This window comes from Atta colombica, unplaced genomic scaffold (assembly GCF_001594045.1).
Source record: "Atta colombica isolate Treedump-2 unplaced genomic scaffold, Acol1.0 scaffold32, whole genome shotgun sequence".
In the NCBI taxonomy this organism is placed as follows: Eukaryota; Metazoa; Arthropoda; class Insecta; order Hymenoptera; family Formicidae; genus Atta; species Atta colombica.
This window is the reverse complement of record NW_017259426.1, coordinates 1,882,556-1,910,430: the sequence shown is the minus strand read 5'-3', so window position 1 is coordinate 1,910,430 and position 27,875 is coordinate 1,882,556. Positions and strand designations below refer to the sequence as shown.

The following is a 27,875-nucleotide window of genomic DNA, read 5'->3' as shown; positions in this document are numbered from 1 at the left end:
AGATAAAGCATATTTATAAAATTCTTTAATTTGTCAAAGATCTTGTAAAGATCATAAATTTTCAATAATTTATTAATATACATTAATAATCCAAGAAAGAATATTTATGAGCGCACACGCCTTGCAAAAAAACTTGACAGAATTGAAAAAGTATTATGTTAGGTTTAAGCACCACTGGCTTCATCATCGCTATCTCCTTTAAAGTAACAAGGTGGCTTCGAAGCAGTATTACGTGGCATACATCGTGCCAGTAGTGATCGACGAAAGCAATAATTATTCGTATGGCGTATATGTGTCGATATATCGACGCATTAGCTGTTCGTTCCCTCGTTTGTGCCACGAGCGCGCTAATTGCCATCACTGTGATTTCTCTCGTAGATGCTTTCCATTCAAGGGACACGTGTTGAAGAGTGAATTGCGATTTAACAATCACGTTACAATGCAGCAATGTCGATTTTTCCCTTACGTTTGCTGAAATTTTGAAGTAAATTACATTCGTTATAATTGTGTGTCTCACATTGATTAATCGTTCTTAAGATTGAAACGCGACCATCAAGTTCGAAAAATATTGCAGATTAAGTAGAAATTTGAGATTTCGCCTGATTTCGACTTTGTTCATGCTAGGTGTATATGAAATTCTTTTTTTACGTTTGATATAAAATTTCTCGTATCAGAGCGACTTTTATCATCCGTTGCACGCCAACTATTTATTAAAACTAGAATCATTCTACATCATTTAGATTTATATTTATGGATATTTTAAAAGGAAAAAGATTAATAAATATATATGTCAGACGTCAACCAGAAAAATAATTGACTCAATTTTTCTCGAATATGTTAATCTCCGGCACGCGAAAGGTGACATCTTCTTCGTATATTTCCCTTTTTGCGACATTCGTGTAATTATACGTTACTTACACTTGATTCCGTGTAAAGTTTCGCGCGAACATCCGTTACTTGATACGTATTATAAAAACCGGTTGGCGATAAAGTGGACAAGCGATCGTCGGGATGTACCTGCATTGCGAGTGAATGAGTCGAACGAGAATTCGTTGTCGGAGAATATACATGAATATTTGAACACTGCAGAAGGAGCATCGCACCGCTTAGTGTCGACCTGACATCTTCGAGGAGTTTGTGGAAAGTTACACCGGAATCTCTCGACTCGCACGCTGGTTGTCATTCAGGTACCCGGATACCTGAATCACGACGACCCATCGCTCACGCGTCGCGAAAAACCGATATCGCACGCATCGCGCCGCGAGTCGATGATCGATGGATCATCATCCGAGTCTGGGAAAAAACTCATGTCCTCGGATTAAAACGACCGTGAACATCGAGTACCTGACGAGCAACTAAGAATCAGTACACATCGACAGCATCTGGCACACGCATCTTACTTATGATCCGATTTGTATGCGCGATGCAACGAATAAATGTAGAAACAAATAATAGCGCGATCAGCAATGTTTCTCTCGGCAGTAAAAAGCTTCGCGAAAACATTGGTTGGAGGATACTAGGATTGGAATAACAAGCTAATATTTTCAAAAAAGTGTTGAGATATTTAAAGGCCTATTTGAAAACATATAACCGAAATGTTAATTCTAGCTATACAGACACTATAAGGTTTCTGAAATCTCAGTGAAATTTCGAAACTTTATACGAAAAGAATGGTTTTGCTAAAGTATTTAAAAATTTAATTAGATAGATCTGAATATAATTTTATTAGACTATTAAAATAATTATGTAAAATGCTTAAATTAATTGCTAGAACGTCAAAATTTTTTTACAGTATTATTACTTATCATGCTTGAGTCTCCTACATAATTATTTTGATGATCCAAAAAAATTATTTTCAAGTCTATCTAAATTTTTAGATTTATCATCAAAATCATTCTTTTCGTATATATTATTATTCGTATATATTATTTTCGTATATATTATTATTAGTAGAATTAATAAACTAAAAGTTACATTTTCCAATATTTATTATGGTTTTAGACTATTTTTGAACGAAGAAAGACATATTTTTAGGTCACTTCTTTTTTTTCTTCTTTTTCTTCTAGTAATCATATACATATATGAATAAGTATGCATAGCTAATGTTAATGTAATGAAAATATGAGAATAATTTATATTTGTCCATGGTTCAACATGAGTTAAATGATAAATAATTTGATAAAACATATATGTAAAAATTAAGAGTCGTAATATCTGGAGACATGTGCTTATTTTGCTTTAATTGGCAGATTAAGTCATAATACACGCAATATATCATGATGTGCGAGTAAGTTTCAATTGTCGGATCTTGGAAGTTGGACAATCCACGAGAAATTTATTCAAGTAAAATCCGAGAGGAGCCACGAGTGTCTTTCTTCAGCGAAGAGCTCGATAAATGTAAAAACTCAGGTTGACGACGGTGATGCTCCGGGCGATACGGAGTGTCAGATAGAGAAGCTTGTAAAGAACGCGAATAGGAGGTACGTCGAATAGGAAACGAACGGCGGACCTCCGCAGCGCGACTGCACTTCCAGGATTTATAGGCCATTCGGAAGAGAATCGGTTATCCTGTGGACACAGATGCGCCGGTGTTTGCGCGCGGAGCATTTGTCACGCGTGTCCTGTGAGCGAAAAGGGACCGGCGTGGCGGCCGATCCGGATCCTCTTTATGCGTGCCGATGATGCCCTCTTTGCAACGAGGCCCAACCAAGTCAATATTGACTCCAAGCCAGATTGATGGACCTTCCTCGCGTGTGTGTTTAGGACTCGCAGTACTCACTTATGTTCCCACCCCGCACGACTCGTCTATCCATATTTCTCTACGCTCTCCTTTCTCTCTCTTTTTCTATCTTCCTGCCGTCTCTATTTGCTAAATGTTACATTCGGAAAAACATGAAAATCTCTGCTAATTCCCTATAGTCAGACAATACGATTACAATTATTTTTCAAACTCAAGATCAACTCTGATCAATGAAATAAATCTTTTAAATCTGTTGAAAATTTGAAACTTAGTATGACTTCGAAGACTAGTCGTACAGAAATTAATGAACGAATAAAAATGTCTAATACATAATAAAAGTGTTCAAACACATTAAAAATACAAAAGAATTAAAAATTAAAATATCCGAATAATTCGGCGTGTAAAATAAAATTAATTGGAAATACGATTGTGGAAAGATAGTTTTTATATTCGTGATTTAAACGAGTCGCGTAAACCATTTGTATGTTCAAAAATATCTGCGCGAGTCAAATTTTAAGTAGCAATACTTAAAAATGTAATGATCCTCTATTTCCGGGGATCAGTTATTCTTGCAAATTCAATTTCTGCTATGACAAGGAATCAATATTCTCCAGTCATAGTGTTCTAAATATTCCGCGTAAATGGTTATTTTTCTATATTTAATTCGTCCATTCGTTCGTCTATATTTTCTTTTCAGAAAAAAAAATTTGTGAAAAAGCAAAGAGTGAGATTTATGCTTCTGTGCTGACCACAACTGCGATTGCGGAAAACAATTGAGGCGATTTGTGAAATCGCGTTTCTCGTAAAGTATCATCGATAATTTGCCAAGTATCATCGATAATATGCGCGCGATATGCAGCTAAATTAATTAATTCCTCCCTGCTAATCGCTTATGGTCACACTCCCGTGCCTCCGAGGGGAGTAAAATGCGGCATTATCGTTGGCGTTGATCGTCGTGGAGGGGAACGCCCGGAACGTACATACAATCGTATCGTTCACGGTTCCCGGGGGCTCGCGGTGAGCTCTTGCTCGCGTATTTCGACAAAAGCAGAACGGCGAAACTGCGAAGTCGTCATCCAACACCGAAGTTTCGCCGTAAAGCGATTACCAACGACCACGTCGACGACGGTCGGCGGCGGCGGCGCGTTATCAGAAGAGGACCTGTGGTGATACAATAGCGTACATACGTACGTTACTCGGTTTAACATTGTGACGAACGATACCACCACTACGCACCGAGACAGGGCGATACTACTTTCGTCCGCGTCGGCGTAATCGCATTCTCGTTGACGATGCTTACGGAAGAGCGTTACTATGTTACGGCTATGTGGTTACTGTGTTACCGGTGACTTATCGTGTGGGAGAATTACTACGTGTAGCTGCCATCGAAGCTGAAACATATCCTGGTGGTAAAGGATAAGGAACATAACGGAGTGTTTTTTTTTTTAATTAAACCCTCAAATACTGTTATGAAAATTATACTTAGTTCTAAAGCGTCCTGTTTAACCTCTTCAAACTTTATATACATGGCAATGTACTTACATCAAATTTGAAATTATCCATTGAAATGATTTAATTCTATCGACATTATTTGACTAGATGTACATAATAATATTTAAAAAATGATCAAAATTTAACTAAAAATTAATTTTTTAGTACGAATTACTTATTAAAGTATCTTGAATTGAATTTAAAATAATTTTTTTAAAACATGATTGCATAAATCTGAAGTAATTAAAATATAGAAGACAAGCCAGAATGGAGGAGAATGAATCTCCGCCAGACATGAATTTATGATTGACGGTTTTACACTGTTAAATTTATAATTTCGAATTATATCCAATTTGAATTATTTTTAATTTTTATAGGTCGCCACTACTTTTCAATATGTCGTTAATTTAATTGAAACAATAGAGTTAAACTATTTTAATAGAGTTTAACTAAAAGAAATATATTAATTTATTTTGACACACATCCAAATTTAGTTATTAAATGCATATGCTATTATATTATAGATATTGTTTACTTTGAAATTAATCAAAAGGGATTAATTTTTATTTTGACATATGTAAGTTAAAAATAAAAAATGTAAACTCATTAACTCAACCGATTATGTCACTACTGCTTTTTTGATATCTAACAATATATTTCACTCAATCACATTACAGCGAGTTCATTGTAATCATTAATCCATAATCTTTAAAACGATTGATAGAAAAAAGTTCAAAGCTTTTTATCTACAATTTAGAATCTTATAGTATTAACCATTCGGGGGTTGTATACTGTAACTTTTGTTGGACTTAAAATGACTTATTGCTGTAGTCAAAGATTAACATTCAGTCTGTTATAAATAATTCGTCAATATTGTTGAATTATTTAGAGAATTAGTATCGTGTTATCAGTGGCAATAACTACTTAATTATAAATTCGAGTTAGAAATTTTTAATCGATTATTCGTCTTATTAAGTAGAGATCACTCCATGTGATCCGATATGAATTTTCCGAATGTCGCTTGTGATGGCTGTCGCTACCTACTAATGTGAACACGAATGAACAAACGTGTCACGGCCGAAAGAGCGAAAAGGACAATTGGTGCGAACTTGCAAGAAGCCGAGGGCGGATCTGAGTCAGCTCTAGAGACTGGCTCGAGTAGCGCTAAGTCAGCGAGTGAAACAGCGCTAACCGCTGGGCGCGAACTTACTACCGGCGATCGTATCTACATATATATATCTATATATAACGTGTCGCGACACGTCGTCGCTCTGCCAACTTGCAATAATATGGTCATTCATAATTTTTATATAGTCGCCGTCAATGGAGAACTCTTCTTCCTTTCTTTCTTTCTTTCCGAATCGCCATCATTGAACGTTTTAGTCACACAATGTGTGATGCACAATCTTTGACAAATCTCTTCCCTTTTAAATCAGTATTTCTCTCTGATATTCCTTCGAATATATATAGATAGTTTATTAATTAATTAAATACAATTAAATATATACTAAAAATGTATTTTTATATTTATGATTATAACTTTACGATAAAATATTATAATTAGGAACTTTATAGTTATTATGTATTTCATAATTATTTTCAATGTCAATTATATATTTTTCAGTGTATAGAATTATAAATTAATGCAATTATTATCATTAACAATACCAACATCTTAGCATATATAATAACTATAAAAATAAAACTTCTCATCATAATTATTTTATATCATAATTATTTTGCAATTATGGTTATATAAATACAAAATTTTTCTGTCAGTGTACAATATTATAATTATCGCGATATTTATTCATTATTACAATATATTATATCACAATCACATATTTATTTATGATATCATCATTCGGAAAAAGTAAAAGATATGAAAATAAGCAATATCATGGATGCAAAATTCCATTCCTGTTTGCGTGAGCACTTCTCCAAAAGTTTTGACTCAAGTAGGACTACCTTCCAAACAGATAAATACATGTGATACACCGATCATATCATAATGTACTCAGATGTATTTGGATATACTAATCTAATTACGTAAGTCATTGACGTATCGTCCTCGTCGTGCTGACTACGATAGCTATCTATTATATCGATATCCTGATTAAACCGTTACGTCAGCCGTATCACACGAATTTCCCGTCGATTCGTATCGCAATGCGATGTGCGTACACGGTGATAACAAGAAACAGGTAATTACTTAAGGTCCAGCAAAGTCTACTATATGTCCCACATAAAGATTTATGTATAACGCATTGTCATAAAGAAACTCGTACATAGAAAGATCATTTTGTTGAAGTATTTAAAAATTTAGCTAAATACAGAAAATAATTTTGAAAATAATTTTATTAAACTATCAAAATAATCGTGTAGGACAATCAAACTGATTTCTAAAATATAAAAATTTTTTCAGTGTAGCTCATTATGCTCAAGTTTCTTATATAATTATTTTGATTGCCCAATAAAATTATTTTCAATCTGTATAGAGCTAAGTTTTTAGATATTTCAGAAAAATTGGTGCATCTTATGAAACGTGGCTATAACTAAATGAAATACAATAAATTGACACGGGAATATGATACTTGCTACTTCTAGGATGCACTCAATAAAATATGATCACGCACAAATCTAGATTGAATTTTATAGTGGATCCTGATACATGTCTTCAGCAAAAGATAGAAGCGAATTAGAGCTTGAAGCGCAAATCTTCGATTCATCTTCGTTCATAATCAAGTTAATTCATTGCACCGTTATCAACCAACTAGTGCCGCGTCTAATCTCGTAGTCGTCATAACTAATGTAAACCGATCGTATGTCAAGGCAACACGACACGAGAAACTGCAGAGTGTACACCGATCCAGGTTTCCCGTATCGCTATTTTTATTTTAAATGTAACTTTTTAGCAAATAAGAGTATATATATATATATATATATATACATGTACATATACACACTTTAATACAAAACATAATTCAAATATACGCTATCCGCCCATCTCGTGACGTCTCCCTGCAGTTATACGGTAATTTCAAGTATGTTGTGACATTTTGTCGGGAGGAAATGCCGCTGGTGGCATAACAAATTGTAGGCTTAACCGCGGCGTTCGTCTAGTTCTCCGATACATCAGCGATGTCGGCGCTCTGGCCTTACGACGTGACACAGGCAAAAATACCGCAAGGACGAAAATATACGAGAATACGAGAGAGAGCACGAGGACGAAGAGGTCGTTATCTCAATTAAATTGACCGACGCAGATTAGCGATATGAATTCTACCGCGTTCTAAATTTAATGTCACCGCCTAGCCGCGCTACGATGCAGAGAATACGACTTTGTTAAAAAAAGGAAAAAAAAAGGACAGTTGTGTATTTATGGGCGCGACAATTTTTCAAACTGGAATTAAACGGCAAGCGAGACTATCGTGCAACGTCGCCAAGCATTGCATTCGCGTTCGCAGAGACGTGTCGGATCAACGTACAGCAGATTAATTTGGGTAATGGTCAGTGTCAACATTGCTTCGATCATTTTACATCGTGGATATACTAAATCTATGTAATATGAAAATGGAAGAGTGCGACAAAAAGATGGGACTTTAAATGATAAAAATAGAATGATAAATTTTTTTTTCATCGTCATCCGGTTCGTCGACGCTGAACTCGCTTACACATGTGCAAACGTTTAGGAGTTGTTGATGATGAATTTATTATGTTCGCCTAGTGCTATTCATTTATGGCTCGTTATTTCCTCAAGCGTAGTGACATGTTGCGATATGTGATGATTACCGACATTGCATGCAGCGCAATAAATTAATGGCTTTTAATTACTAATGGTTTTAAAGTAATATGAACGATATGCAGATGAAGATAATAGTAATAATTTTGATAAATAGTAATTTTATACGCATCATTATTTAACAGAGAAACTTTTTCCCGACATGCGAGCGACATGCAATTAAAAATGTATTTTTCATAAATAGACAAGCTCGCAAAAATAATCCACGTGTTCCTTTGTTGATGTGTTTCATGTTACAAAATAATACGCGCCGAATATGAAAGATATTAAAAAAAAGATGAAAAAAAAATCATTTTATCAGTAACGAGTTGTCTATACATATACGTCATATCTCAATAATATGTCAACGATAAACACACTGACTAATATAATTATTTCTTCTTTTTTCCAAACTGCACTATAAGTGGAATATAACACTGATAAGAGGCCATCAATTTTATCAGCACTTTAACAACGTACTATATGTAAAGTGATTGTAATATAACTCTCGCGTTTGCATCGACATTCCTTCATATCTTCAATATATCCGTTTTACTTGCACTTACTTGTGTCAATGTAACATTTGTGCCGTGCTAGAATTTTTCTCGAATATTAATATCTCAATTCACATGTAAATTCATATGAAATATAAAATCGATGTAAAAAAAAAGAAATGTATTCATAATCTAATAATTACGAATATAAACATGAAATGAATGGGAAGAGCGACAGAACGGGTATGGGAAAGGCGCGCGTGGAGCACGCACCAATTACCACCTTCAAGATACGGTTGAAATGCAGCAGCATGCGATGCTGCTATTATGACAAAAACCTTCGTTGTTAGTAAGACAAGATAATTATTCCGCCGAGCTCGGCTCTTCGATCATTTAGGCGTGGCAACACATGTTCTCAGTTCAGCGCTATGCACGGCGTATATGCAAGGTATACCTATATACAGCGTGTCAGGACACGTGGGTACGGAACCTCTCCGGCTTGCCAACGGCTATTCATTTTCGCAACCCTCACCTCCGCCGCCGTGAGGGAGGGATTCCTCCCTACACAAATTATTCGATACGCCTCGTGAGGCCAAAACGAGTTAACGACGCCTAACGACGACGCGTCGCACGCATCGTGATTTTAATGGCGAAAATTATTTACCAAGGGAGAACTGCCTTTAATACAACTTTGCAGTGCGAAATTAGCCCCGATCGTAATTTCTGCAAACGATGACACTCTGTCGCGGTTAGCCGGCGAGAAGTTGCTTCGTAATCGCGCCGACAATGTCTCGCCTCGCGCGATCGTTACATTACAGTAATAAGGAATACATTTGTCGAGCTATGTATTATGTGCATACGTATATACGTGTATATGTACAAGAGATTACACGTGAGAACTAATACATATGTGTTACTTGAATATGTTCGATCATTAACTACATTTTACTTTACAAACACTAACGAATTACACTTCGAAAATAACATCAAGAAAAAACGCAAATCAGCCTATTGTTAATATACAAAGATGAGAAAATACTGAATTATATCGAGAACACTATGAGCTTATATACATACATGTTAGATTTAAAGAAAAAAAATATGTTTTTTTCGTTTACTATTATGTTAAACTATAAAATCTATAAAAAAAGCTTTTACATTTATTATCAATTTAATATATATACGTGGCGTCAGAAATTATATTTAGAAGAAAAGAAACAGACGGAATCTATTACAAGCTAAATATAAATAATATCTCGGTCATATCAACCGTAACTTGTGCAAAAAAAGTATCATGTGTTTTTCGGCCTGATATTTCTGGTTTTCTGTTCGTTATAATCGCTTTAGTGTAAAATGGAGCAAAAATATCAAACAGAATAGAAATTCCGGTAAAAACGATTCACGAAAATTCGCTCCATGCGCCATTCCTTATTATTGTTTATGTGCTATGTATTAGTTTAACACAAGTTAGGAAGGAATGAAATACGGTGTGTTACAAGCGCAGCGACTGGATCATTTAATTATGCGCTCTTTGCTGATTCGATTAGTTTTGTTTTACAATCGGTACGATACGTTTGTAAACGATACAAATGTACAATAAATAATTCTAACTGTGATTGGAAGATCAGTTTCCCGTATTTTACTGAAATGTTAAATGTAAGAGGAATGGCACACGACATTCGAGATTCGTCTGTTTCATGGCTCACTTATTTATCAACAAGGTTACTTCTTTTCGCTTATCTCTTGGATAATTACAGATTTTTTGCTCAGTACAACTGTTAAATGATTTTTTTTTACAACGGTTCCTGATATAGCAAAATGAGCTCGAAGTGCAAGCGGGAATCATTGATATTAGTGAGGTGATCTCGGATAACAGCTGCAACTTATCTGTCTGCTTATGTTTGTGATCATTGACTTCGCTGCATCAATCTTATCGAATCACTCGCGTCAATCGACTAATTTTTCACGTATTCATACTGCTGACAATTTTTAGATCCTAATGCACATTCACTTGCGAATATCTTTCTGAATTTTCTGATATTTTATTTTCAACATACTCATACACATTTAACGTCAAAGTGGATATGCTCGCTTTAACAGAAAAGTTATGCATAATTTTGAACATGGAGTTGCTGCGAAAATAAATAACACATTATAAACGAATAACAATTAGGCAAATACATATCAATAATTCTTAAATGTTTACAATATATAAAAGAGTTCAGCGTGAATGAATCAAATATAATTTGATAAAAAAATTTATTATATTTTTATCATTTATGTTAGTCAGTGCAGTTAACTTCAACTTACTTTTCATTTTTTTTTCTAGTTCTACAAATTTAAAAAAAGAGTAAATTGAACCGAGATTTAAAGTTAATTTACAATGATGGAATTTACATTAAACATTAAAGACTTATTTTTAATTGCACTCTCTAATTTCTATGTCACATGGATGTGATCCACGGTGTAAAATGATCGAAGATATTAATATTTGCAGAAATTAATCTGCGGATTTTTCCTCGCAAGGAAATGGACATGCATGCATAGTTGCGAGATCTCTCCCGGAGAGTACGCAGGATCGAGAGCGCTCACCTGTAGATTTGGCGATCCTCGGAAAGAGAACTGTGACATGATGTGTCGGCCGCTCAGGGCCGTGATGGTCGGGCACCGCTACGCGATCATCGTTCCAGAAGTCCGCGGCATTCGCCGAGTGTGCCTCGCTCCCGGACGTAGTCACTTCGCGAATCGGTCACACTTTCGCTCTTTTTTTTCCTTTCTTTCCTTTTTCTCACTAGTGCGCCCGAGGTGAATGCTTACGCGGAGGCGTGAGAACCCTCTGTGTCGCGTGTCCAGCCACCCCGTAGCGGGGTGCTACTCGCGTCGACGGCACTCCCGTATGCCCGGTCGCGACTGGCCGTCCAGCTGCACTCGAACCGGTTGAAATCGGTAGCGGTCCGCTGCCGGCATATGCACTCGCACTGTCACACACGAAAACAAGTTGAAGGCGCGAGGGCGACCGAGAAATAGTCCTCGGTAGCGGTTCTGTTGGAACTTCTACGTGTCGTATCGTCGTTGCGGGAGCACTCGCGAAGCAGATTGCGAAAGAAAGTGCCACCGACCGACAGCCGGCGATATATAGTCGTATCGCGGACTGCACGCACTCCGATCACTCTTGCGTTAGTCGAAGAAAGAAACGAACAAGAGTCCTCTTGAAGAAGGAGTGTGAGATCTGTCTGGCACACGACGAACGAGTTGCGGTATAAAAAAAAAAAGGATTAAAGGGCACACAGCGCGCGACAGCGATGCGTAGCACTTGTCGTGGTAACGCGCGATGCGGTTAGTCGCGGACGGCTAGTTCACTCCGTTGATCCGATCGACGCGCCAGCTATGATCGGTCGCGACTATCCTCCGAATCGTCGTTTCTTTTCGACGGAATCCAGTCCTCCGCTTGGTGGATAGGAAGGCGGAGGTACATGGATCGCGGGCGCGAGCGAGACGGCTACGGTGAGGGAGAGCGAGAAGGGTAGATGGGATAGAGAGAGGAGGGAACGAGAACGAGCGAGCGTCAGAGGGACGGGATGGCAAGCTGAGCGAGAGGGGAGGGGGCGAGAGGGAGAGAGAGAGAAAGAGAGAGGTAGAGTGGTAGGTTGAGCGAGGGTGTCGGAGGGACACCGCTGAAAAAGGAGAGGAATGACGGAGGAGGACAGAGGGAAAGCGAGAGAGAAAGAGAGAGATGGAAATGAGTGAGAGGGAGAACAGCGGAGGATGATGTGAATCGCGCACACCGGCCGTCTCTTTTTATCCTCCGTGGTCCTTCTACGCAGCCGGTCGCCTCACGGCCTGCGCAATCACGCGCTTCGAACTCGCGAAAGAGTGGCTTGTGGTTCGTCTTCTTATTCTTCTTCTTCTTCTCGCTTATAGTGCCGATCACGGCTCCTTCGATCGTGGCGCTACCAGATCGCGCGCACCGCAAAAGCGCCAAGTACAAACTGACGGCGGCGCGTGTTTCCACCGCGTGCACGTCCGCTTGCTGCTGACAACACACAATAGTGACTAGGACCAGACACTATACTGTTGTTCTTGTTCCGTTTTACTATCTCCCTCCAGTTTTCTCTCTCTCTCTCTCTCTCTCTCTCTCTCTCTCCCTCTCTCTCTCTTTCTCTCACTTTGCTTCTATAAGGCTTCTCCTTTTTCCGTGTAATGATCAACGTAAGAATTCAACTGCGTTTGCTCGTTGTCTCGCTATTCACTTCCACGAAATTGTCAACAAAAGATGAATTCGCTTCACGTTCACCGAGCGCGATAAGCACTGATCGATCCGTCAGTGGATCCTATAGGATTACCCGATTTCGCGTATGTTTGCTCCTTGCTCGCGGTAGAACAAGCGTGGTCCGCGGTCTGTAAGTTGCCGCTGTACCCCACGTTCCGCGAGATGACGGTTGATCGCGGTGTCGTAGGAGGAGGCGACGGGTACAGTGCCGGTGGCGCTGGCGGTAACGATAGTATCACGCTAGTGGTGGTGGCCCGATGACGAGGAAACGCTCGAAACTCGCCGGTGAGTCTAGTGGTGGTGATAGTGATGGTGGTGGCAGTGGCAGAGTCGTCGCCGTGGTTCTTTTCCTTCCACGGAAAGGGGGACGATTTTTGCGAGATGGTTTGCCCTCGGCGAGACGGGTGGGAGGGTCCAGGTCGGTACGGCGCGCGGTGTGGTGGGGGTACGGGCACCACCTCTGCCGCCGATGCCACGCTCTCGCCTCCACCTCGTACCCGCGCGCGAATTCGTTCCGCGGGTAGCTCTCGTATTAGCACGCCGGGTGTCGTGCGTGGCTCTCTTCTCTTCTCGCACGGGTCGTCGGCATCCTACCTCGTCGATCGGGCACGGAGCCGGCGGTTAGCATCGGCAAACGCGACAATAAAATATGGTGAGTCGCCCGTGGGGCTCGGCTAACGCAGCTCCCTGCGTTTCCCTCCCTTCAGCCGTCCCTTGTCGAGTCAGTGCCGGTGGTCGCCTCGTTCATCTGTCCTTTTCTCTCCTTTCCTCTTTCCGTTTTTTGTCTCTCGCTCTTTCGCGCGATGGTCCGATAGTCCGCTCTCGCTCCCTCGTACCTCCTGATGCCCCACCGTAGGCGCTTTCTTCCCTCTTCGTTCTCGGCTTTCGTTCCCGTGTGGAGGGGATGGGTTGAATGAGACAGAGGGGGACGCGACCGGCCGAGATGCTGCCACGCTCCCGTATGGTGGGGCGAGAAGAGTGTGAGCGGTCGGTAGCGTTCGGAGGGGGTGAACGGAAGGTTGGCGGACGACAGGGGTTGGGGAGGAGGGGGGCACAGAGGCAGAAACTACACGACAATTTTAGTTCGATAGATCCCGAAGTTTAGCCTCGGCGGCGCTGCTTTACTTGCCGCTGACTTCTTCTCGGTAGTTTGTTCGTTGCCCTCTCTCCCGTTGCTGTCGACTGCTTCTTCCTCTCCTCCTCCTCGGACACGACCGCACACTCCGACTCATGTCTCCCACCATCCAAACCCGTCTTCTTTCTCTTTCTCTTTCTTTCCTTCTCCTTCCTCCGTGCGAGGACAAGATCGCCTCCGACTACTCCGTACCCCTTCCTGTTAGCCCGAAGTTAGCTCTGATGCCGTGCTACCTGCCACTCCTCCTTATTCTACGCACTACGCGACACTTGACTACACAAACTTCCGTTTCTCTCTTTCTGTCTTTACGCTCCTACATTCTATCCCTTTCTCTCGCCTCCTCTCTGTCTCTTCTTGCTCTTCGTGCCTCGATCTCTCTCATTTCTACCTACAATCTCGCTCGTTGATCCCGCTCCCACCTGCAGCGTCGTCCATCTCTCTCGCTCCTTTACATCGCGGAATGCACGATCGTCACTCCTGAGCGTATTACACGGACGGCGTTTACGCAGAGTACTATGTTCGTTCCGACAGTTTAACGCGACGATGTCGCGTGAACGTCCCGCCGTACGACCCAGCCGTCAATCATCTCGTCAGATTATTACACCGAGATTTTTTCGTAATTTCGTTTCACACTGTTCCTCCGCAGAATTTGGAATAATCGAACTAGCGAACGAATGAAACGTCTTTTTTTTTAATAATGGTCCAGTTGATCAATTCAGTTCGAATCATCCGATCAAAGCAACGCGAAAACGTGCACCTACGATATCCGAGTGGACACCAATGAAATAATCCCGATGATGCTGTCCAAAGACTTTGGCGAGAGTGTCGTGAGAATGCTTTGCGCAATTCTTTCAAGAGAACTTGCCTCCTCGTGCGTACTTGTTCGTGCCTTTCCGCCACGACCGCCAACGAAAGAGGCGGATAGGAGCAGTTGAAGGTAGTGGATTGCGAAAATATCCTATCGTCTACGTTGGTGGGGATATTTCGCGTGCGGAGAGGGAAAAAAAGGACTCGCCGATATTTTTCGCCCACTGATCGACGACGCGCGCACACGCTCTCGCGTACCTGCCGGCGGCAATATTTTTACAGAGAGCGCGTACGCACACATATGCATGCACACAAGGACGCACCCAGAGAGCGCGTCCCACGTGTATTTGTGCCACGGTGGTGGACGCAGGGGAGACAAGTACTGGAAAGAGAGAGAGAGAGAAAGAGAAAGAGAAAGAGTGAGAGGAGCGGGATAAATCGTGCCCCTTCCACACTTCTTTCGCCTCCCCTCTAACGTGCCACGGTGGGTGCGGAGCTCGGCTTTTTTCCCCTCCGTGGGCGCGGACTAACCTCGCCCCGCCTTCGTCTCCTTCGTTCTCGATCCCCCTCTACCCTTTCACGGATGGTGTTGTAGCGCGGCGACGAGAGTGACTACCGCTGAAACTCGTGACGCCGTCGCCTCTCTCTCGCCGACACCCCGCGACCGACGTGCACGGCACGCCAAGCTACCGCTTCGCGCTCTTGCTTGCCGTCGGAGCGACGGAGGAGCCTCATCGAGGGAGCGAGATCGCCCGTCGCTCGGAAGTGGAACGAAGAAGAGAACTAGCCAGCGGAAGGAGGAGGGGTACACACCGAGATGTGAAACATTAGTGTACCGTTTGTTAACACCGCGGTCTACACACAATCGCGCGCAAACTCTCCCTCTTCTCGCCCGTGTCCGGCCCCATCGCTCCCCCCCGTTGCTCTCCGCTTTCTTTAAGAGGGCGTTGCTGCTGGTACGTGCTAGCAAGGACAAGCGCATGTGAGCGCCTTCCTTCTTCGTGAGTTCATCGCGGAATGCTGGCACGTAGGAAGTATCTCTCTCTTTCTCTTTTTTTTTCTCCAAGTCGCAGCTCTTTCCTTTTTTTCGCGATGTCGTTTTCCTCTCCTCATTTCTTCTTACGCGTTTTAACTCCATCTTATCACCATCTTACTTACCTTCCGTCCGTCCTTACGGTACTGACTTTTCGCGAATGCCGAATTTGTCGTGCATAGAGAACGGGTCGACGTACTCCGTTTTGTACTGCAACTCCGAAAACTAAGCCGATTCGCGCATCGATATTAAATTTTCTGTGCGCGCATGTGTTTGAAAATCCACTTTGATTTGGCTCTTGGAACGATTTGTGGCGACGGTAGAGAACTGCAAAGGATGACCATCTTTTATCGTAATATCACCAAGATATCGACACTAAATCGAGGTAACATTACAAACATCGTGGGAATTGGCTGTTCTTGACCACAATGAAGATCGAGTTAATAACAATTGCAGCATGTGTATTGTATTACATCGTACTTTTTTGTGACAAACTTATCAAAATATATTTGATTAAGTGATTCGCAAACATTTCAAACTGCATTGTGTGATTTTTTCTTACGTTCGTATCTCATCGATGTGAAGTTCCATTGTCGATAATCGTTATCGTTTCGATAAGTACAAATTCGTTCTACCTTCTAATGGAAATGTATCGAGCGTTAGTTATCTTGTGATCTTGTTGGGCTTCCATCGTCTGATCGTATTTAGGCTTACATTCTTTAAGTGTATTATGTGTTCTTGTAGTGTGTCGCCGTAATGTAATGTCGTGATGTAATGTTATCGATAATAAGCTTAATTCGAAAGTTGTCTATTACGACAAACACATTATCAGTATCGTAAAGTTTTATGTGGATGAATATTTTTTATCGTCTGTGATTCGTATTTTAAACCTCTAACAAAGATTTCAACGTTATAAGCTTCGCAAAGGAAATATAGTAATGATTAAGATTTATTTCTTTCATATATTACAAGATGTGAATTTTTTAAAACTTCTTAAGTTATAAAATTCAATTCACGGAATAATTTTATATAATTTTCACAGTTGTCAATTATACATGTAGAAGATCCTTAAACAACAGTGTCAAACATTTTGTGAATGCGTGCATCACACGAAAGCGATGTAGACGTTAAATGATGCGTTTGACAATTTGACAGGATAGACATACAGAATGTTAGATGCGATGTAGATCAGCGATGCGTATCAGCGATGCACACGAATGTGTAAAACATACTGCGTGGACACGTCGTACATGATGACACGATACACGTATGTAAAGTAGACATGTCCTCTTGCACGTGAATTGATCTACCAAGATCTATATAGAAACTGTCTTGACGATAACCCGCAATTATAGATCGCGCGCGATAAATAAAGTGCACGTAATACCGCAAAGCAAAAGGGACTCGTCGTTCGACATCAAGCAAGCTACGGCTCATTATGTCGCATGTTCACTGACAACTCGCCAATTATTCGCACGGAATGCATTATGTGTATATTAATCGACATCGTGAAAGCGATTCTACGGAGAAAGCGAATGGAACAGGTCTCTCGTACAATTTTAGTACATGCAATGAAATTCATGTGCATCGATTTCCTTTATCCCAAGCCTGTCCCTTTAATCCTGCGACGATAGTAACTAAGAACTACGAAATTTTAAATAAAGAAAATCTAATTATACTACATTTTAATCCAGTTACTATACCGACTTATAAATCTACAATCGATCAAAACATTGAAATCATTAAAAAGAGATACAAATATTCTTCTTCTGCTTATACGCGTGTCTTTTGAAATCTTTTTTTATCACAAATCCTTACATGTGTAGCTATCTTTTGCAGTAAATACTACTTAGAGCGAATAAATGTCTACTAATAAATTGCCTTTCGCATTATCATACATAATTTATTGCTTTGTACCGAATTTCTAAAACGGATGATGTTCATCTGAAGGCAGATCACGAGATTCGATTCAACTAATCGTAATTTTGATAAGGTCTGTTCAATATTTTCTCACATAGATGTTGTTCTACGGTTCGAGACCAGACAGAATGACGATTTGGAGTGCTCGGCGACCAGTCATGGGCAAGGTCGTCGAAGCTGTTGGGCAGGTGGCAGCACAACTCGACAAAGGACGATTGTAGACCCTCCTCGTTGGCACCGCGGTGTAAGAAAAGTGGGGAGCTAGTATTACTAGAGGATCCAGTAGAAGGGGTGCCCCTTCCGCCGTGGCTATTCGATAGCCACCCCTCTGTCCCGTACGGAGGGGCGAGCGTGAGGGGCCAAAAGGGGGATGGTGACACATCTTCAAAGGTGTGTGCAGCAACGATTGTCACCGTGTTGAATTACTCGTACTTCGATAGATTCTACGAGCGAGACAATTTTAATGCCCAAGTCCCCGGTGCAACGAGGAAAGAATTACAGACGGGTTCGTTCCGTTCTCGGCAGAGTGCGCGAGCGTTACATTTTTGCGTTAATTCTTTCTGACAAAAAAGGGAGAAAAACATAAAAATCTCACGCTAGTTAGAAACTATACTCTAATACACGTGTCATTGAAGCGAATTTAATTACGCGATCGAGAAACTTAGAATCTTCGTCATGTCGCTCCTGTTTAACATGCTGCGAGTGTTACGTAGAATTAATAAACACGTCGTTTCCATAGCTCTATATAATTTAATTACCTGTTTTTCGAAAAGCAGGAAACAGGTGAACAGTGTTATGCTAATCTCATGAGAAGAGTGAGTTTGCGTGAGTTTATTTTCTATGCGTGCTTACTTTTTTGTAGAAATATTTTTGTTTAAACAATATATTAAGAAAGTGCATATGAAGCTCTGCTCAATGCGAGGAAAGATTAATGTTACTTTTCATGACACGGGACTGTTTCGTTGTAATGAAACGGTGGTTAACACAAGGTTTTCCCGACCGACAATGACTCTCCGGATAAACTTTTATTAAGACCGCTCGTCTAGTGTAATAGCACACTGAGAGCAGACCCAGCACGCGCTCCACCTCATAAATCAAGAGCGGTTCTGATGGTGTTGAGACACGGGAGAAGCCGTGGAAGCAAGGCGAGGAGTACTACTTACAGAGTAAAGTGGATAGGAGAGGCCAGTATAAACTTAAGTGATTAATCTCGCGGAATTGATAACGCTCCCCTTGCTCTCGTCCCCGTACTCTCTCGCACCCCCCATAAATTACATTATAAGGAGCCCCGCGGTATAATTAATACGCCACTCACGCGTAAGCCATCGCGACAGGGTGAACCGCCGATACTTCCAAACTATTGTACGATACATATACAAGCGTGTATTACGAACAATGCCCAATCCTCGTTAAAATTACATGTATCATAATCAGTTGCTTATTCGATTATATGTTTTAAAATGTGTTTAAAAACTTGATTAATTCACTAATTCTAATATGCTATTTTGCATAAAAAATATATATATATATATAAACAATATTATATAATTTAGAGTATCTAATATGCGTGCGCGCGCGCGCGTGTGTGTGTGTGTGTGTATGGGGGGGGGGGAGGTCTAATCGTTGCAATTTTTGCTGAGTCTAATATTAAAAATTAATTAATAATCAAATTTAAAATAGGAAACACTTTTGAATATTGATTCAAAATGTGAAATATTTAATATTTATTAATATTTTTAATATTTACTGAAGATTTAACTATCTATGTAATTACAAATAGCAAGTGATAGCAAAATAACAATAAACCATATTAGTTTGTTATTAGCATTAATTAGCATAATTATTATGAATTTTTTATACGAAATTATGTATAAGAATATTGTACTTACATGAGTAATAACGAAGGTATTATTATCGATATTTATTTCACGTATGTACACATACGTGTGTAACCTTCGATAAGATCAATCCAGAACGAATGACAGACATTATAATCGTTCCCAAAGTATCATCGGTCGTTATCACCAACGGACGGAGTGCTCGTCCATGTTTCGAAATAGATCAAACATCGAGTAGACAGATACGCGATATCTTCAAAGGATTTTGGCCGACACTTTGTCGATGTATCCGCGATAATCCGTGAAATCTGGCACGGCAAACATGTCGGAGAAATATTCCAAAATGCTGGGAAGCACTAATTACATTACTTAATATATTACATTATATACGGAGATCAAAATGACGATTGACTCATTTTTAGTATTAACATAGAACATTGATAAAAATTTACAAGAGCAATTAAAATTATGCTTACTTCATATATGAATATTCATATATGAACATATCAACCTATAATTTTCTCAGGATGATTTTGATCTAGCGATTTGCATCTTTAATATATTTATAAATACATCCTGTGATTCAAAAAGGCTGCAAAGTGAAAGGATAGCAGCCGAGAAGTTTTCGACATTAATGGTCGATGTTCCAAGATATCCATGGCCGGCGCCATCATGGCCGATCTTCGAGAAGGGTTCTGGATGCACCTTGTCGCGCGGCAACATGAAAGATATACCGGTAGACATGGATAGTTAGATCCATCCATGTATCCGTATTCAGCCATATATGTTCGTTCTTTCTATGTATTCGATGTATGTTCGTGAGAGATCCATAAAAAGCGCCACAGTTAGAGTCCTGTGATGAATACATGACGCACTCTCGTAACTGTGTAAGGACCCTAAAGAGAACTGCGTTTAGATGAGAGCGGCGGTTCTCCTACAAAAAGAAGGGAAGAACGCCGCCATTCATTAATTAAATGAAGCGCGAGATTTCCAACCCTCTCTCGACGATCCCCACGTTGCCCAACTTCTCGTCTTTGTGCAAGCCGGCCAATCCTGCAGATGATCTGAAAGAGCCGCTCGAATGATCGTTCGTTAAAAAGTCGATCAACCGATTCGTAAAGCCATCAAAGTGTCGACTCTCGTCTTCCAATCGAGAAACGAATAGAGAGACAAAAAGATACGAACGGAGAAAGATAATGGTTCCATTAAAACTTGTGTTTTAACTTAATAAAATATTTAATCTTCACACATACGTGATATTATTTTTTTTTTACACAAACATATCTGTACATAATTCTCTGATATTTTAAATAATATTTAGAACAGTTGTAATAAACGAAACTTTATTACGATATTATACTGAATTTCTTCAAAATGAGTATAGATCGTGGAATATGTGTGCGACAGAATAGGAATGACAATTCATCATTTGTAACAGACAGGTACAATTTTCTTTCGAATTTGTTCGATTCACGCAGCTGATGGATTGTGATTGAAAGATCGATCAGCGAATTTACGCGGGCACGTCAATCACAATCGCGATCGTTTTATGCGTATTATTGAGCAAAACGAATCATGAATTAATGATTAGTCATCTCGTTATCAAGTTGCAATGCTCTGTATATTGAATCGATTTGTTTGATGCAAAGATGTCGCTTGTTAACTTTACCATTATACTTATTACAGACTTTTAACATTTTTCATATCGTTTTTTTTTGTTACATCATTGTTTTGTACAAAAATGCGCAGCGCGTCTTCATGTGTTGTTGTAGGACGATTGTATAATCGGTGAGACGACTACCGCAGCCAGTGGTTAAGGGGAGTGATAAGCCTCCTTCAACATGGGCTATGTATACTAATTATTGGACATAAACTCTTATCTAGGAACATGTATGCTGTCATGTACGGGAATTAACATTACTTGGGTGTTAGTGCATTTTGTTCACTTTATTCGTGAAGTTGACACTGACAGAATGACAATTTTTCCGCAATATAGCCAGAAAGACATTATTTCTTAATTCGACAAATATCGCATGAATTTCTATTACAGCAAAACGATACACGTGTCCTAAGTTTTATGTCCTAAATATGTTAACGCGCGCGCTAATGGACTTGCGGTGTCTAAAGTTCTTTCTTTTTTGCTTTTTTACCTCCGTGAAGCAGTATGCAATTATTCTCGAATAATTGTTATTTTTAACAACTTCTTTAACAAGTTTTAAACAAACTTCAATTAACAACTTGAAGCACTACCTACATTTTATTTCTTTCCCATGCACATTAGTCCATCTTTTTCTCTTGCATATTACATATTTTATTTAATAACATACAGAATACATGTAATTTTCTTTTTTCTATTATATTGCTCGAAAAACAAAAGAAATTACTCCTTTGAATGAACGAATTATTGAAGCGCGATTTACATAGTATGCAAAGCATTCTTCACGGAAGGTGATGAATACGCGGTGAAACTACTTCCATAACATGCCGGTGGTATCTCCGCGATCTTACCAAATATTCGAAGCAATTAAAACGCGTTCATTGTGCGGTTTATCGATGCATCAGGTGGTGTACAGGTTCTGACAGGCGGGTGCCCCTATCGTTCCCGCTATTAAACGGTAATTACAGATAATTGCGCGAGTTTGCATCCGTCTGATAACAAAATAACTATCGTTTCCTGTTGTAAACCGGAGTCGCGGGCGAGTTAGAAGCGGCGAAAGACTTATTTTATATTCATACTCGACGATGTTGAGAGACCGATTCTATCGGCCGCGGTCTTGAGAAAGGTTTTATAACAAAGTTCGAGGCGGATATATCTCAGAATCGCGGTAATCTTCTGCGCTTTAAATGGATATACATATTTATGAAGCGGATTTCGAATCCTCCATCATAGCAATACTGTTTTCCTGGTATCGCCTAATATACTCATCGTTAATTAAATGGGTACGATATTGTACATTCACCCTGTAATTACAGGACGCCGCCATTCTAGGCTTACCTCTTTTTCGCTAGTAAATTTCAACACCTGGTGCATATATGGTGCATATAAATATTTTAACAATTTCGACGTCTTAAATCTCGCACAGCAAATTCTGGATTATATTTTTCATTGAGTATATTAATACAAGAAAAAGATTCTACTATAAATTTTTTCTTGCTCCTTTTTTATAAAAAATTTCTATTATTGGATTTCTTCTTGCAAAATGCATTCAAATATGTCAGTGATTATAAAAACGTCGGAATTTGAGCAATCACGTTTGTATAAAAGTCATAGTACGGCAAAAGCATCTAGAAATGAGAACAAGTGTTTCTATCTAGTGATGAACCATTGGTATCCCCATGATTGTGCTACCCCATGATAGCTTCACCACTCCCAGCCGTCGCGGAGGCATGGTTTCTCTCAGGTGAGTTTTTCTCACCTGGTGCAACGAAGGATCTGTTCGTCCAACCAGGTCGAGACGGTGGTCAGGCCCGTAGGCCAATCCCTGCTGATGATCAGTGGTCCAGAGCCACAACCTTCTCCGTATCTCGTTCTCCTTTCCTCTTCATCTCGTCTATTCCCGTTTTCCTTTCTCCCCCCCTCCCTCTCTTTCTTTATCTTTCCTCTTGGATGAGGAACCTTCATGTCTTCCTCTCTCTTGCGCATACCTCATTAGTGCCTCCTACCTTCCTTACCGAGACTCCGTATCCTGGTCCTTATATCAATGACGCGTAGGAAAAGGGAGAGAATCTCTCTCTCTCTCTCTCTCTCTCTCTCTCTCTCTCTCCCCCCCCCTCCTCCCTCCCTCCTCGTCTTCATCTTCATCCTTCTCCTTCTCCTCCTCTTTCTCCATCGTCCTATGCGCCGAAGTAACGCCCCTTTCTGATACCTGGTCATGTTTCATTATTTTCCCCCAGAATCATTAAGGCAGTCGAGTCATCTCCCTCCTAAGAGGCGCGGACTGGACTCCCATCGGCCCACCTCCGTGTCGCGGAGGAGATTAAACGCACACTACCATAGCGCACGCACGCATTAACATCCTCTATCCTTATTCCGCGTCTCTCGTTTGTTTATTCCATCCTCATCGTCGATCTTTTTTCGATCCACTGATTTCCCCTACCAGATTCTCGCGATGCGTTCGTCTTCTCTCTCTCTCCCTCTCTCTCTCTCTCTCTCCCTCTCTCTCTCTCTCTCTCTCTCTCTCTCTCTCTCTTCCCCCATCTTTCTCTTCCTCCCCCCATCTCATATGCTCTTTCAGTTCTCTATCCCTCTCTGTTCTAGTGTCACCTCCTCTCTCGCGCTCTTCTGCTGTCCTCTCAATCTCTTCGCCTCTCAATGATTCTTTCTCTCTTCCGTCCGCTTCGCAATCTCCTTCCTCTCTCAGTCGCTCTTTTTAATTCCATACGGATGCAGTGCGGTGCTGCCATCTACTACTTATGGGAACTATGCGTTTTTATCCGATGCAACACTTGCACCGAGTGGTGATTGCGACTTTATGCAATTCAAACTTTATTCATTGCAAATACAACCAAAAACTTCGGGAATATGAATGCCGGCGGTATGAGCCGCGGCATAAGCATTTGATTTTAGTGAATTTGCACGTAACGGGATATGGTTTTACTTTATCAACGATTACATGCTTAGCAGAAACAATGCTGATCAGTAATGAATTAATATTTATACGTTTAACATTAAAAACAAGGGAATAAGAGAACTTGAAAAACAAGATTCGCGTAATCGTTTGCGAGTTGCAACAATTTTTGATAAATTAGGTGAATGTGATTGCAATAAATTATTATGGACGGGAACACGATTTAAATAGCTTGTTTTAAGATATATTTCGTTTATCTGCGCAATACATCATGCTACGCAATAAATGTTAAGGCGGACAAATTTGGTTTATAAATTTCTCCTTATGTCGTTTTCGCACAATTTCGTCAAGTTTAATTGGTAACTTATATACTACAAGAAGATATAAGAAGATAAGATTCAATTATTGCGAACACTTAGTGAAATAGTTTTACACCGGCAATCCATGTGTGTGTGTGTGTGTGTGTGTGTGTGTGTGTGTGTGTGTGTGTGTGTGTGTGTGTGTGTGTGTGTGTGTGTGTGTGTGTGCGCGTGCGTGCGTGCGTGCGTGCGTGTGTGTGTGTGTATGTGTGTACATATATATATATGAATTCAATCATAAATCAAGTTCGCAGTAGGTTGCCATTTCACTGATAATAAATGCCAAAGCGGCCATTATGCTTTTAGCGATAAATGCCACCTTTCTCGACGCCTTATCAGCAATAAATTACTATGAGTACACAGTTGAGATTACCGCAACTGAGATCCAATGATATCGCTACGTTAATGAGCAATGACTCTCGTTGCGTCGACACACGCTTGTTTCCCACGTATACATTGTGTTGCGCGGATAACGCCGGGGAAAAGAAGAAAGAGCGTGATCACGCGCATTAAATGAGATTTATGTAAATAATTGCGCTAAATTAATGTCAGAATTCCACAGTCCTATCGTTGATAGTGAGAGTAAACACGCGCGATGTTTACAAGATGCGACAAAACGTAATACTTCTAGCTTGTTGCTCATTTGTTATCAGCGACGAAGATGTTAATTAAACTTTTTAATTCGCGATTATGATGCAGGCGGGACATCACTCTTATCATCGTGCCTTATGAGAAAAAAAGAGAGACCAGCGCTCGAAAATTAATTTAAGGATTTATTGGTATGGATGTGTATTGCGATATTCCGCCTTAGATTGCGTACACGAGCACAGTAATGCTGGCCGACAAATCGTAACATTACGTGCAGAAAACTACTATGCCGCAAATAATTATAGCGAACAGAGGAGCTGCCGAAAGGTGCAAAGTGTCATTAGGTCATTACCACATAGTGTTATGATACCATCTCAACATTGTAAAGAACTTAAAGCGATCATTTACGATTGCGATTATGAGTGTTCGTGTCAAAAGTGCTTGAGACACGAAATCTTCAAATTTTTTTTTATCATATATGTCTATCGTGCTAAATATTTTTTTCATAAGAAATCAACACGTTTCAATATTATCACCTGCGTTCTTCGGGAAATTATAGTACATGTTTTTCTTTCGCATCAAATTGAACAAAAAAAGAAAAAAATGCTACGAGCAGATCGTAATACATTATACGCTCGCATTAAAATAAATCTCGTGCGCGCAACTTGGAGCGGAACATCGCAAGTTGAGCTTAGCGCGCAACCGCGGAGCGTAAGCATCGTAACTCAGTACTTATCTCGCTTCATACGTATAGCAAATAAGAACGAAAGGAATTGGCGATACGGCTTGTGTACGTTGACCGTGCGTTATTATACCGGAATTCGCGTTGGTCGCGTTTGCTATCCACGACGATTGCAAATCAGATATTGATCCCAACGGACTTCAGGTATACCTTCCCTTCCTATATCTTCCCTTCCTATATCTTCCCTTCCTCCATGTCCGCCAAAGATGTCTCGTAGATCATCATCGGCAAGGATCACTCGGACTCTCTGTACCGCAATAATTATTCTGATGTAGATAGGCATAGTAACTCGAGCGTTAATGCTCAAGCAGCGCAACGCAAGTATTAGTCGAAACCATAGAGATAGATCGCGAGATTTGATTGGACCTTCTAATGTATGTAAAAGTCTAATTATTATGTCTGGCATTACAAAGTTTTATGAATTATTATAGTTTTAATAATTTTAATAAATTATCATTCAAATATTTAATAACTTCTTACAAAATATAACTACATATTCAATAATTTCAATTGATTTACGAAGAGTGGATATTACTTATTTAATTATGCTTGAACTGGAAATGGTAAAATTAACATAAAAATATTCCGCTTTGACTGAATATGACCTTTGTTTTGTGTTGAATGAATTTCTCGGTCGATTTTTATTTATCTAGTATTTATTTATATTCTAAAATTAATATAGAATAAATGAAAATAGAATTTATATTGTGCATGATTTGCAATCGCGGTAACAATAATAAACAAACTAAAAGCTTTGGTTTATAGATGTTCCGCGAATTTTTCTACCACTGAAAAGCGGTACTCGAGAGCATCACCCGAGAAAAAGTTGAAAAACAGTGGAACTGTAGACCAGCTTTTTTTCATATGGAAATTCGACTAACTCGAGCGCCAACTCGACAACTCACCCCCGATCCACCCAGCTTGCGAATGCAACACTCCGATTTCTTCTTACCAACTGCCTTGCGCCTCGTTTCCGTGCTCGCGAGTGACGTTATGTTTCCGTCGAAGTGGAGTTTCCGGCTCGTATATCCGCGCAGCCGGCACTAGCAGCCTCGTCTCTTTTCCCTCGAGCAAAGTTCAAGCAAGTTTTGCTACGTTACGACATATCTGAATGTACAACGTATATATATGTACGTGCTGGCTGTCTCGCTGTCGAAACGTATTGTACAGTTTGTATGAGTACTTGAAGTTTTGCAGTGATACATCTTGCGCGTCGCGTATACGCGAGATGCATTGATAAACGCGTCTTAGGATAACATTGTCAAATGAGCATCACGTTTTTCATTAATGAAACACGATTTGTGACATTTGAAAAATAATGTAGGGTGTGGTATTTAGGGACATATTGTAACTTGCAACACACTAATTATATTTTTAACAATAATAAGATTTCTAATGTTGTGTGGCAGCTTATTTCAGTTGGAAAGTAATATTAATTAATATAATTGACAAGCAACCGGCTTTAATAATCTCATTATTAAAAAAGTATACATCTCTTTACGTACTGCAGTCTCCTCGAAATACTTTTCCCATGCGAAAACATTCCAATGCGGTGGCAAACGATAATTAAAATATCCAGAGAATTTGTACTGCATGTATCTTCAGATTAAATTATCGAAATGTAATTATAATTTTTGTAATTAGAATTTTCCTCCGATAAAAAACCAATTCTTTCACTCTTATTTAATTTTACTCACCGGTAAATATTGCAGCTGGGAATTAGTTCATGATGAAAAGTAATAATGCTTTCATCTGTAGAGAAACCGTCCCAAATAATCTTGCTTATGCTGTTCGGTCAAAAATTTCAACAACGAGGGCGTCAAGGGATGTGTATTATTTATATAACCGAGTTTTCCCCTGCGATGCGTTGTCTTAATGCGTAGAGAGTGCAAAAGTTTCACCATAAAAGAGCGAAGAAGCCGGAGTAACGAGCTCGCAATGCTCCCCTACGCAGCTGAAACTCCGCACTCATCTTTGAATATGATCTTAATAATGAAGCGTAATATCATAAATAAAATTCGACGTTAACATCACACTGCATAACATTTTTTACCATGTAAAGAAAATCACAAATGAGTTGGAAGTACACTTTTTTGTTTTTATAGAAAA

The 27,875-nt window shown here is 39.9% G+C and overlaps 1 protein-coding gene and 1 long non-coding RNA gene across 2 annotated transcripts in view; one reads left to right on the top strand and one right to left on the bottom strand.

Moving 5' to 3' along the window:
• Nucleotides 1-11,137, bottom strand: part of LOC108690382 (iroquois-class homeodomain protein IRX-3) — a 31,453-nt gene extending 20,316 nt beyond the window's left edge. The window contains exon 1 of the mRNA XM_018197641.1: nucleotides 11,099-11,137. Within this exon, the coding sequence (XP_018053130.1) occupies nucleotides 11,099-11,137 (39 nt within the window). The remainder of the gene's footprint in view (nucleotides 1-11,098) is intronic.
• LOC108690388 overlaps nucleotides 1-27,875 on the top strand; it is a 315,031-nt gene that overhangs the window by 200,999 nt on the left and 86,157 nt on the right. The gene's annotated exons all lie outside the window — the stretch shown is intronic.